Source organism: Gossypium raimondii, unplaced genomic scaffold (assembly GCF_025698545.1).
Source record: "Gossypium raimondii isolate GPD5lz unplaced genomic scaffold, ASM2569854v1 Contig00268, whole genome shotgun sequence".
Taxonomy (NCBI): domain Eukaryota; kingdom Viridiplantae; phylum Streptophyta; class Magnoliopsida; order Malvales; family Malvaceae; genus Gossypium; species Gossypium raimondii.
In genome coordinates, this window is record NW_026291368.1 from 41791 (window position 1) to 56140 (window position 14350).

At 33.3% G+C, this 14350-nt stretch overlaps 1 protein-coding gene and 2 non-coding genes across 3 annotated transcripts; 1 reads left to right on the top strand and 2 right to left on the bottom strand.

The window, feature by feature from the left end:
- Window positions 1–2424: 2424 nt before the first annotated feature.
- LOC128037718 (U2 spliceosomal RNA) lies at window positions 2425–2620 on the bottom strand. Its single transcript, XR_008193417.1, has one exon. It is a non-coding gene; the product is annotated as a U2 spliceosomal RNA (small nuclear RNA).
- Window positions 2621–11087: 8467 nt separating this feature from the next.
- On the top strand, window positions 11088–11648 carry LOC105796876 (major strawberry allergen Fra a 1-2). The gene is given in 3 exon segments (XM_012626704.2): window positions 11088–11152; window positions 11154–11254; window positions 11353–11648. Coding segments are annotated over 3 exon segments (462 nt in total).
- Window positions 11649–13975: 2327 nt separating this feature from the next.
- LOC128037722 (U2 spliceosomal RNA) lies at window positions 13976–14171 on the bottom strand. Its single transcript, XR_008193420.1, has one exon. It is a non-coding gene; the product is annotated as a U2 spliceosomal RNA (small nuclear RNA).
- Window positions 14172–14350: the final 179 nt, after the last annotated feature.

Genomic DNA, 14350 nt, shown 5'->3' on the forward strand with positions numbered 1-14350 from the left:
GATCATTAGGGTGAAATGGGTCTATAGAGCCAAACATAATGATGGAAGTTTGAACAGGTTGAAACCAAGGCTAGTTGTGAAGGGGTTTAGCCAAAAGTATGGCATAGACTATCTAGAGACCTTTGCACCAGTGGCCAAACTTGACACCATCAGATTGTTAGTTACCTTAGCAGCTCAAATGCAGTGGAAAATTCACCAGCTCGATGTGAAGTTAGCCTTCCTCAATGGATTTCTTGAAGAAGAAATATATGTTGAACAACCTCAAGGCTTCGAAGTGGCTGGTAAGGAAGACATGATTTACAGACTAAAGAAAGCCTTGTATGGCTTGAAACAGGCACCAAGGGCCTGGTATAGCAGGATCAATAGCTACTTGGTCATTTGGGATTTGAAAGGAGCATTATCGAGCCAACATTGTATGTCAAGAAGGAAGGGGTGCAAACTCAGCTCATTGTATCCCTGTATGTTGATGACCTGCTGGTGACACGAGGAGACCAAGCAATACTGTTTGACTTCAAAAATAAGATGCAACAGATGTTTGAGATGTCTGATCTAGGAATGATGACTTATTTTCTTAGCATGGAGGTTACACAAACACAGAAGGGAATATTCCTAAGTCAGAAAGCTTTTGCCTCCAAAATTCTGACCAAATTCTCTATGCAAAACAGCAAGGCACTCCAATTGCCATGGGAGAAAAACTATCGAGCCAAGGCAATTTTGAGCAGATTAGTGAAACTGTCTATAGGAGCCTAGTTGGTTGTTTGATATACTTGACTGCCACTAGGCCAGATATCATGTTTGCTGTAAGTTTGCTCTCAAGGTTTATGCATTGTTGCAATGAGAAGCATTTTCAAGCTGCAAAAAGGGTACTTAGGTATATCAAGGGTACCCTGAGTTATGGAATGCTGTATAGCAAAACTGAAAGCTTGAGATTGGTTGGGTATACTAATAGTGATTGGGCTGGTTCGATGGATGACATGAAAGCACCTCAGGGGATGTTTTCACCCTCAGTTCAGCTATGTTTTGCTGGAGCTTGAAGAAGCAAACAATAGTTGCTAAATCTACTGCTGAAGCTGAGTATGTAGCAGCTGCAAGTGCTGTCAACCAAGCCATTTGGCTAAGAAAAATCATGGCAGATTTGAATGTACACCAAAGGGAAGCAACATAGATCTATTGTGACAACCAATCTGCTGTTGCAATTGCAAAGAATCCAGTGTTCCATGGAAGAACAAAGCACTTCAACATTAAGTTTCATGTTGTCAGAGAAATGGAGCAAGCACAGGAAGTGAAACTGATTCATTGCAATTCAGAGGATCAACTTGCTGACATTTTGACTAAGCCCCTTAGTGTATCAAAATTCGAGCACTTGAGAATGATTTTAGGAGTTTGAAGCATGCAAGCCAAGGAAGAGTGTTGAAGTTGGCCAGCATGCTACCTTGTTCTCTTAGAAACAGCTCGAGCCAGTGAAGCTGCTGCAGTCCAAGCTACTGTTTTGTTTTGTTACTTTTGAACTAATGTTTTGTAACTTAGTTGAAAGCTAAGCATGTTGTACCTAATGTTTTAGGTGCTGAAAAGATAAAAAAAAAATTAGCTTGTCTATGAGTGCAAGTAAGGTTTTGTAAGTTACAATGTAATTAGTGGAGTTAGGTAGTGTTTTAGGTGCTGATTTTGTTTATGCTAACCAGCTCATGTTTGGTATTTGTATTGGCTTATGCCATTGTTCATTTTTAATGAAAATTCATTCAAGTTTCATCATCCAATACTCTCTTTTTTTAGCTTTCATTTTTCTGCTCATAGAAGCTTAAATTTGTTCTTGAATTTTGATTGTTTCTTCTGCAAGTCACGAGCCTTGTTGCTCAAGTCTCAGCTGACTTTGCTTATAACACCAACAAAATCCCGATTTCTGAAACTCTACTTTAATGGCGTTCAACGTTTAATGGTGTGGTTTGGATGATGTTTCATGTTGTCTTACCCAAAAATTGTGTTTGATTGTGTACTAAGTGATTTGTCTCTCTGGATTTCATCATTTCTATTTCCATTGTAATAAGAGTCTTTTGAGTCGTTTCAAAAATATATACTTGAAAGCAATGTTTCCTGGTTCAGGACAGTAACACTATTATTATTTACTAGAAATAGGCAATGATTGGTTGAATTAACAAGTTAATTATGTTCTGTTGACATTACCTTGCAAGGTCAAATGGAAATACCAAAACAAGAAAAAAGAATTACAAATTGCCACATTCCAAGCAAATGAATTCAGGGTCTTACATTGGAACATTATCCAAGGTGTCTAGATTCAGATCATCCTCACGAACTAGATTAGGCCATCACTTATTTGACTTGTAAACATCATTGCCACAACTAATTATCTTCAACGATAAATTTATCCCTTGCATGGATAAGTATAACTTATAGAACTGGAATTAGGTGTGGTGCGCCAGGCCAAAGCAGTAGTGCAAAACCTGGACGACGCTTGAGAACCCCAGTAGCGAGCTACTGTGATGGACTCTCCCACTCAAAAAATAAATTTAATATCGTGTGATCCAATGGATCACGTATCAGATATTAAACTGATAAGAACAGATACTACACTTGATCTTAGCCAAAAGGCCGAGAAAGGTATGCTTTCAATCATCAAGCATCGGGCAATTTAAAGCCTGCTTCTCGCCTGTTCTTTCGTACTCTTCCTGATGTGGGATTTTATGCAAATCAGCTATAAAAGAGCCGCCTACTGGTGCTCCTATAAAGACTGAATCCTTCCTGAATAGACTGGTTCTGGGCCACTTAGGATTTGAATCAACAACCAAGGCACCTTTCAACAAGAAAACCACTGCATTTGCAATTTGTAAAACACACCACGAATAGGATTATGACTCTGCTCAACGAAAGGCTAAAATGACTCATTTTATAAAGTTAGTGGACTAAATAAGTTATTATGTAAAAAAAAAATTAATATTTGAATTAGGGGTGACCGTTCGAATGAATCGAGTTAAAAAGTTCGAGCTGACGAGTCTTATTTTATCATCTTAACTTGATTTGAATTTTTTCGAATTGAATCGAGTAAAATGAAATTCGAGTGAGTTGAATCGAATAAAATTGTTCGAGTTAAATTTAAAAAAATTAAACATGTCAAATTAAAATTTTATTACAATATTCAAATTTCATGTTACAACACATAAATTTGAAACCATATATTTTTGAAAACTCATTCAAAGCAACATAAGAGGGAAAAGAAAGATACTTTAGTATGATAAACTTGAATCATTAATTTATAAGGTCCCAAAAATTATTATTTTAGATTCTTTTTATATTCTTTAGATTTTTTTTATTTTTGTAATATTTTAAAATTTTTATAAATATAATATTTAGAATTTTAAAATTTATTTTGAATTATTTTGTAATTATTGTTGAGAGAGACCAATTTGCTCATTTTCAAAATTGAAAAGGATCAAATGTGGATTGCACCAATCTGCTATTTGAGTTATTCGAATTGTAAAATTTAACTCAACTCGAACTTGAAACTCTAATTACTTATTCGAGTTGACTAAAAAAAACTGAATGACTCAATTCAATTAACTTGGAATTCAAATTTTTTTTTAGTTGAATCAAGTTTTGCTAACCCCTACTTTGGCTTACAAAAATTGTAATTTTATTCAAGGAAGGTTGAGAAAACTCGATTCGACTTGAAAAAATGAATTCTCTTTAGAATTTGAGTTAATCAAATTGGGTTTTTTGGTTTTTCAAATCAACTTGAATAAGTGATTTAGTTTCTCAAGATTGACACGAGTTGAATATTACAACTCAAATAACTCGAATTGTTGGGGATCAACCCATATAAACAATGAGAAAGACGGAATAGAGAAAATTGGGCACACAAATTTACGTGGAAAAACTCATCCAATCAAGAGGATAAAAAATCATGGGCAAATGAGACTTCACTAATGAGCAAACAAATGAAAAGTACAAGATGGAGAAATTCAAAACAAACCTAACCCTGAATACAAAGTTCTCTTTGGCTAAAACACAAAATTCCCTTAAAGCTCTCTAAAACTCTCACATGATTTTCTCTCTAATGTTTTATTATTGTCTCCCAATTTTAAGGTTGTTATGGCCCTTTAAATAGGCTGAGATTAGAATTCTAATATGATTTAAATATCTTTGAAATAATCAGAGTTTAACTAGAAAAAGTAACCCTGCTAAGAGTCTAATACGTAGCTGCTTTAAGTTTGGAATTCGTCACATTGTCGTGATGTCCTAGGCTCCTTGTCACGATGTCGTTTCCGTTTTGCCTCTGTTTCGAATGTTGTCGCGTCGTTGTGACGTCCTGTGATTCCTCGTCGCAACGTTGCCTCTACTTTGACCGAAAAATGCGAGACACACTCCACACAAATAACTCAAATAACTGAAATTAAAAATTGGTGTAAATACCTCTTGGTCCCTATCAATTTCAAAATTGAGCAAATTGGTCACTTATAAAAAAAATTACAAAAAAACTTCAAAATAATCCTCAAAATTTCAAGCTATTTATTAAAAAAATTCAAAATTCTATAAAAATCTGTAACACCCCAAACCCGACCTAGACGTTATGGCCGAATCCTAAGGAGTTACTTTAACTCGCTTGAAAACTTGAAAATTTACTTTGAAATCATGTGGTTAAAACAATGCTCACATTGATAAATCATTTTTCAATTTTAGGGAATATTCTTGTTAATATTGTTATTTTATTACAAGAAAACATTAAATTGATTATAACGTTTTGCAGCGGAATTTATTGAGCTATAAGGTTTTGAAAATTGTGGTTTAGTTTGCATCAAATCATTTTGCGGATAGAAATTTAATACTACTTAATTCGGAAAAGCACGCTAAAATGAAAGTAAAGTCTAAAACAATTTACAGTTCAAAAGTCTGAAAAGTCCAAATTAAACATAAAGTCCATTTAAACCATTTTATCGAAAGAATCCTATTCTAAGTTCCCGCACGTCGTCCGCTCCTAGGTTTGCTAATTACCTGAGAGGATTAAACAAAAGGGTGAGTTGACGAGCCTAGTGTGAAACTTAACCCAACAAGCAAATCAGAAATATAAAATTTAACAGATACATATGCAGTTGTAGTTCAAGTACAGAATCGAATGCATATTTAGATACAAAATCAAATGCATATTCATATACATAATCAGATCCAACCCCCATCCGTTATACATCATCTCCGTCCAACCCTACACACCAATTAGGGTAATAAATATTCATCCAACCCCACACACCTATAAGTGAACGAATGTCATTTTTCAGAACAGTGCAGACAAGTTGTCAAAAATAGATAAGTGTGGCAATGCCACCAGAACAGATATGTGGTCTTAGCCACTAGATAAGGCAAATTATTAAACTGTCAACACTTCCTCCATCTTTTTCAATATCCCAACCCAATGCTCATGCCATACTAATCAGATATTAGATACATACATGCTATACATGCTAAACACATCAAATTACAAAATCATGCTTTCAGAAGTCATGTAAACAAAGACAAAATATCAGGTTTTATAACTATATATCATACATAACACATATCGAAGCCTACGAAGTGGCTAATCTTAATCGCACTTCAAATACGACCATAACTAAATTTTACGAAAATTGGGCCCACAAGCCCGTGTAGCCTACACGGTCTAATTGGCCTAACCCGTATGGCCCACATGGCCTAACACATGCCCGTGTGGCCCACACAGCCCAAATAACCCAACCAGTGTGGCTCACATGGCCTCACACATGGCTGTGTGACATCGACAGTCCACTTTTCAACTTCGTGTCGTTTGCTATTTTTCGAGTTTTTCGTTACATACCTAGTTAGTTTTCGATGCAAATCCAATAGCGAGAATTCCAGTAACTAAAAACGACATTCACCTAATGAATTAGAAAACAAAATGAGAATCAATTAAGAGAATATGACCATTGTTTCCTAAAATTCTACCCTAAATAATAGGGCATTCAACCCAAAACAACCACAACAACCCTCAATTTGGCGTTTCAATGCTTACCCTTGAACAAACAACAACCTCACAAACCCTTAGCTTGCCGGAAGGTTAATTGCCACACGATCTTCACCTAGGAAACCCACACGATTAACAAATGAGGTTCATAGCAAACTAAAACAACAATTGGGTGTAAGGGAAAGTTTAAAACCCCAACATAGAAGAACAACAATACTTACACCAATAATTAATTAATTACAATCAACTCTAATGAACATCACTCAATCGATCGCACCAAGTGACAGCAACACAAAAGCAATAACGCTAGCAAAAGGCAAAAACTAGAAGAATAAGAGGAAAAGAACGATAAAAGGAAAAGGAAAAGAGATAGAGGAAAATGGAAGAAGCTTGGAACATGTGAGAAAAAAGGGAATGAGGAAGTAAACGTCCGTTTTGGGAGAAATTTGGGGAATAATTTTGGGATAATTTCAAAAAAAAAATAATGAAACTAACCACCTCTCCACTAAATTTGGTACACTAAGTTAATCAATTTTCCCTTAGAATTCAAATTCCACCCAACTACTACAACATGTGCGGCACACTCATGGAGAAGCAAAAGTTATTTTTGTTTACATGCACAATGATTTAAACACTAGACCATAGGGTAAGCTGAAGTCTTACCATTACACCAGCAGGCTCATTCTATCATCAGTTGAGCGAAAATAATATAAAAATCCAATATCCAAAGTCAAGGGTTAGGCAAAAATTAACAAAATTTAAAAGAAAAAATGTTCTAACCCAAAACCTTTCACACACTATTCACAACCCTTAACCACTAAACCAGGTTAATTCACTTTGATAATTTTTTTAACAATTCAAAAACTAAAATTTTAGGGTGTTACAAAATCATAGTAAAATATTAAATTAAAAATTACATAAAATTCTAAAATTTATATAAAATGTTAAATAATAATAAAAATTCAAATGATAAATTTGAGCCTTAAACAAATAACTTACCAAGTCAAGTTTATGATACTAAAATTTTCTCTTTTTTCTATTATTTTATTTTAAAAGAGTTGTCAAATATATATATGGGCTTAAATTTATATGCTCTAGCTTGAAATTAGTCATATTGTCAACAAGATTTTAATTTGTCATTTTAATTCTTAGAATTTAACTTAAAAACAAATTCAACTTGACTGGACTTAAATTTTGTTAATGAACCAACAAAACATTAATCTTGTCAAGGAAATTCAAGCTAAGAACGAAATTATAATTATTTAAATAAATTACCTCGAAGTCTTTCTTGCTTTTTCATAGGCCAACCTGTACCTCGAAGTCTTTCTTACCTTTTCATTGGCCAACTTGTAGCTTAACTCCTTGTGTTACTCCCACAGTTGAGACTTTTTTAGAATTAACAGTCTTGATCTTTTTAGTTGATTTGCTAATTGAGAGACTAAGTTTACCCATAACTTTCTCCGATATGAACAAATCAGATGCCCCCTATCAACAAGAGCACTTCTCCTTCGACTAGCAATGTCGATGTCCACAAATATCAAGCCTTTCTTCTTGCAATTCCTCTTCGCTTTCGCAAAACTTAGTATCATTGATCCAAGCTTCAACACCTCTTCCTCATCAAGCTTTGCTTTCTCTATTTTACTAATCGCGGATATCTTAGATCGCTCTGGAGAATCCTATTGGATTTGGTTCCCTAAGTGTAGTAAATTCATTTTGTATACTTGTATTTTTCAAACAAATTAGTTTAATAATATCCATTAATTACATTATACCCTTTTTATTTTGTCCTCAATTGTTTTTACACTCAAAGAAAAAATGGAAGCAAATATTGGCTCACTGGTTATCTAATGTTTAGCTATTATTAAGCGGTATTATGTGGTAGGATCGTAATATGAAAGACAACTTGAACTAGTAGATGAACCTAAACATGTCCTTAGTTTAACCGAAACTAAGCAACCCGATTGAAAGACTAATATGTCGTCTGTCAAGTTCAACTGGAGAGATATTTTGTCTTGATCATCGAAGTGGATGACTCCCAGAAGAAAAAGACAAAGATGTGGCTGACTAGATTGATAGTACATTGGACAAGACCCATGTAGAATAGATCCTAGATCCGTTTATGAATTTATTCACTTGTGACGTTCATAATGTGACATACATTAATTATGAGTGGATGATGAACTATGTATGTGTGATTCGTATTCTTTGATGTAAGTAAAAGCCTGAGTTTAAATAGATAAGGAACTGAAAGCTGATGTGTTGGATATACGACTTCTGCAGTATATAACATCATTCACAATAGTGAAATTCATAACCCAAGAAATGGGTAAATGATATTCTCTCATTAACATTACATGATAGATGAAAAGTAAACGTAGTCATGAGTCGTTCATCTTTATATCTACAGCAAGGGTTGATGTTTGTGGACATCGACATTGCCAAATACAACCAGTGATTGGTTTCAACCAATCTACTAATTTCAACCAATCTCTATATTTGCAGAGCCTAGTTCAATGAGAAGAATCTACTATTTTCAACTAAATACAACCAGTGAATCTAAAAAAAAAAATCTATTTTTAACACACCCTAGTGAAGAATTCTCACTCTTGTACTTCGAAGACTAGACCTCTCACCATTAAATTCTCCCCTTGAGAATTACAACACAAAGGTTTTATAATTAGGGGTGAGCGTTTGATCAAATCGAATCCAATCGAATTGAATCGAATTGATTGAAAAATTTCAACTTAAGTTGACTAGTCCTACTTTATCATCCTAACTTGATTTAAAATTTTTTTCGAATCAAGCCGAGTGAAATGAAATTCGAATCGAGTTAAATTAAAAAATTTAACGTGTTAAATTAAAATCTTGTTACAATATAACTAATTCTATGTTACAAAGATAAAATTTGAAACCATATATATTTAAAACTTTTCAAAACAAAATAATAATAATAAAGATACTTTAGTATGATAAACTTGAATCGTTAATTAACTTATTTAGGTTCCCAAAATTATTATTTTAGAAAATTTTAAAATTTTAACTTTTTTTTATATATGATTTAGAAATTTTTTAATTATTATAATTTTTTTAAAATATAAAATTTTGAATTTTGAAAATTATTTTGATTATTTTGTAATTTTTATTGAGAGAGATCAATTTGCTCATTTTCAAAATTGACAGGGACCAAAAGAGTATTTACACCAATCTGTTATTCAATTATTCGAATTGTAAAATTCAACTTGATTCGAACTCGAAACTCGAATAACTCGATTCGATTAACTCGAAATTCAAAATTTTTTTATTTTTTAATCGAATCGAGTTTTGCTCACTCCTATTTACAACCATAAATGCACTCACACGAATAATGCTCCTCATTTGAATAGATAAGTGCTCTCAATAATCAATACATTAGTCTATACAAGTCTCTCAATTATATAATTTTTTCAAGACTTACTAACATAATAAAGATCTATCACAATCCACAATAAACAACATTTGAAATAGTTATATACAATATAATATTAACAAACAACATAAAATAGGCTATTGACAATATAGGTCTTCAACGTTTCAATTCAATCTAATTTTAATTCCTCTATTAAAGGGATTTGATTCGCATGATTCGACCTAATCTTCTAAATAAGATTCTGCAAGTCATTCTATAATATCAACTCAGCCCATATATACAATTCAATAAATTATCAGTCTTCCGAATATGACAAATTATTTTGTTGCAATAGTTAAGGAAATGAACACTTCCCCAACACATTTCAACAACCTCAAATACTTTAACGAATCATATTTTAAACCCCATATCCGTATATGTATATGACACAGATTCACAAGGGTTAAACGATTTACAGGAAAATCTTAACTTCAGAATAGTGTACCATTAGTAAATCATTATAATTATAAGATTTATACTTGATGCAATAATGTAAAAGTTCATTCTCTTTCAGGGAACTACTAGCTGCTATCCCTTTAACAAATTTAATTAACAATTAAAATTTTAAATTATCTATTTTGTTTGTAAAATTTTTAAAAATGTATATGTGTGTAGCTTATTGTAACGTATAAATTTATACACTAACAAGGCTTTTTCTATTTTTATAGACAACCTAAACATGAAAGATATTTTAGTCGTAAAAAAATTTTAATATGTCATGTGGGATGCTTTCAGTGAGTTTATTCGAGACCGCTATTAGTATACTTTTGTTATAGAATACTTCAAAAACACGAAATTCGATCCGCCTAAGTGTTCCAGACTTTGACCCGATCAGGAAAGGACGACACCACCTTGTGGCACTCTGCTAGCACATCACTCTGCTAGCTCGCCTCCTCCCTAGCTCGCAAGATCTTAGCAGAGATAATTCTAAGGATACATGTTGAGTCTAAGGGGGGTAACGTGTCATTATGCATGACATCTAGTTACCCCTAACATGTCACATCAAAGAACCGTACCTCATAAATATGAAGGATAGCCTCCATGAGAGGGGGACCGGAAAGATTTCACTTTGGCTCTCCTAAAAATGGTACAAAATTGATTTAATCCTTGAAAAATTATAAAGATATTAGCTATTAAAATGAAGAAATTATATTTTTAATGTTATAAAAATTATAATTTAATTTTTACCCCGAAAAATTTTCTGACTTCGCTGTATAGAGAATTATATATTTCTCACTTTAAAAAATATATATTACAATACGCCACATTACTAATGGTCCAAGCACTTGAATTGAGTGTCTAATTGATGTGTTTAAAATATTAGAGTTCTTTCCTTTTAATCTTTCTTGTGATAGACTGCTTTCATGATCCATGTTTTTGTTATTTGTATTAGCCTTTTATCTGTTTCATATCGAAGAACATCTAATGTCAGTACGCAAACCAGAATCAATATTGTAAGCGGTGATTTCTAGATTGTATTACGAATTTTCAACTAATAAATTAACAATCCAATAAAATATGAAGAAACGAATCACCTGGCTAGGATTTGAAAGAGGCTATTCTTCATTGTTCCCACAGTCTATAAATACTACATCCACTGGTTTACATCTCCACAGCTCAAATACCTCTTTCATCATTTCTTAAAATCACAAGAAAATCATGGCTATTTTCACATATGAATCTGAGGTTATTACAGCAATCCCACCGGCAAAGATGTTCAAGGCTCAACCTTATACCGAAGATTGTTCCTCAGGCTTTTAAGAGCGTTGAGTACATTGAAGGCAATGGTGAGCCTGGTAGCACCAAGAAGGTCACCTTTGGAGAAGGTCACTTCATTTATATAACTTTATACTTTGAATCATATACAAATGTGTATATTAAATCAGAAGGGAAAAAGTGAAAGTTACGTGTTTTCTTCATGCAGAAAGCCAATTCAATTACATGAAGCAGAAGGTTGAAGCACTAGACAAAGAAAATTGTGTGTATATTTACAGTGTTATCGAAGGTGATGCATTGATGAACAAGCTTGAAAAAATCACTTATGAGACGAAGTTAGAGGACTCTCTAGCTGGGGGATCCATAAGCAAGACTACTTGTAAGTATTACACCGTAGGTGACTTTGAGCTCAAGGAAGAGGGAATCAAAGCAGGTAAAGAAAAGGCATTGAGAATATTCAAGGCCATTGAAGTCCATCTCCTGGCAAATTCTGATGCTTACTAAGATAGCATCATCCACTTCAATGAATATCAAGCAATTGCCTGTTTTTCTCTTCTATTAGTTTTTAGTTTTGAAGTTGGGGGTTCATATGAAATTCAGATTGCTAATAAGAGCTCATAGGTTGACCAGGAAGCTTGAACTGAAATGCATGAAGCCTGCAATAAAGCATCCAATTTATTTACTGAATTTTTCAAGATTTATATATTGAACTTATAAACTGAAGTTTAGTTGGAAGATAATTGAAATTAATTGTGACACATTGTTGAGTATTTTTCTCTCTTAACTCTTAAATGGTGGTGATTGTATATTTATATGATATAGATATTGTTCATTGATATGACATACTAGATATGTTTCATGCACATCAACACTTAGCTTACTTTAGGCTTAACACATGTTTATGTAGTTTCATGCGTGACCTCGGAGGAGAACATAAGTACCCATCCTGTGAGCTCAGTTTGCGAGATCAATGTACGAGCTCAATGGAAACCGGCCCATCCAACCCGAACCATTCGGGTCTTGGGCCGGTGATAACAAGTATCATAACACACTTCAATTCCACATCATGAATATTATCGAGAATCAATTCAGATTCAGATCATTTCAAATATTAGGTGATTGAATTTAGGCCTGAAAATTGTGGTGGTTTCTTTATACGCTGCCATTTTCATTATGCAATCATCAACAGATCTTACCTGAAACTTTGCTTGTGATCTATAGACTGTCAGTTATTTCTTTCTTCAGAAAAAAAAGAACAACAATCAAGCTTACCATAAAAGAACAAATTAGTGAATCTTAATACCAACATTGTTGGAATTTGGAAAAAAAAGGAAGGGAAAACAATTCTAATAGACTATGTATTGATGACAACATATCAAATATTTGCATTTTTTAAACAACTTTTTAATTCAAATTTACATAATTGCTTCAAAATCGAATTTACATATTAAATTCAAGTGTTATTATTCAAAATTTAAATTAAATAACAATATTAGTCAGATATATGAATTCAAGTTAAATTTTTAAATAAGTATAAAATAAAAAATATTTTAAATTCAAAATATAAAACAAAACAATTTAGTAACTTAATTAATTTAATTTTACAATTTAACATTTATATATTCATGTATAGGTATTAAATATTTGTACTCCTAAAGTTTACTTTCTTTCATGTTTCGGCTTCTTAAATCTTTTGTTTTATATATATTAGTAATTCTTTAGTAATATTAATTTAATTTTTTAAGTTTACATTCTTCCTTGTTTAATTCGGTTCCTTAAAGTTCACTTATAATTGTATAACATCATACCTGAACAAAAGCTAATTTCTCATAAATGATAAAACTTGTTAATACCACACAATTGCTAAAGATACAATTTTTTAATATAACATATAACATTTCATAAATCAAAATAAGTAAAAGATTCATATCTTGTCCATAAGCATCAGTCTTCAATAGAGACAAAGGGTCCCTTTGAGTAGGTATCTACTTTCAGTGCATTTAGTTTTCTTTATGTCTCACTTTACAATATAATCTAATCGACATTGCTGTTTTTACATTAACTATAGATAAACACACCACCCATTTAAAGGTCCCTAAATACAATTACAAGCTTCCATACAAATGAACAAAAAGTCCCTAATACAAAAAGTGCTAGAAATTCATTGTGGAAAACTGCACCCTAGCTGAGCTGTCATATCTGCTCACTCTTTTTCCTCCCTATCAGATATGATTGAGGCCATCCCGAATTTGGACATGAGTGACATATTGTCATTTACAAGTACAGAGAAGATCATATTAGAATCAACATTTTTAATGATTTTAACATAATGATTTTAACAACAATTTCAGCATCAAATTTCAATCTCCAAGTGTGAAATATTCAACTGATGAAATAAGGAGAGTCCATCTCTAAGCACCCATAATTCAGCATGCCTATATGAACCTCTCACCCACTCCCCTTTCTCATCTTGTATAATTGCACGCACACCACCTTTCCCCGGATTACTGGAGGATCCATCCGTATTAACTTCGAAAGAGCAGGCAGCTGGAGGTTTCCTAGTCACCTGAACTATCTGTGGAAGGGAGCGGGATATCAACCTCTGTTCAGCTGAAAAACTAGCCTGACTTGTTTATAAACGAAAACAGGGCAGACTTTTCGTACCATATTAATTCTACTGCACATTTTTACATCCTACAGTTATAATTTTATTGATTATACTTGAAATTCACTTTATAAAACCAATGCACTCGAGGCTAGTGAAAGAGTAGAACAACGTTTTAAATTCAGTGCTAGGTCATACCATGTTATTAATTTTTTACTGAAATTGGGTGTGGTGCGCCAGGCCCAAGCAATAGTGCAAAACCTGGGCGACGCTCGAGAGCCCCAGTAGCAAGCTACTGCGTTAGACTCCCCCACTCAAAAAATAAATTTAATATCATGTGATCCAATGAACCACGTATCAGATATTAAACTGATAAGAACAGATACTACACTTGATCTTAGCCAAAAGGCCGAGAAAGGTATGCCGTAACCCCGCAAGCTTCGCGCTATTTAAAGCCTGCTTCTCGCCTCTTCTTACGTACGCTCCCTGATGTGGGATGTTATGCAAAACCAGCTATAAAGGATCCGGGTACTGGTGCCGGAATAAAGAGTGAAGCCTTCCTGAATACCCTAATTCTGGGCCACTTAGGAGTTGATTCAAG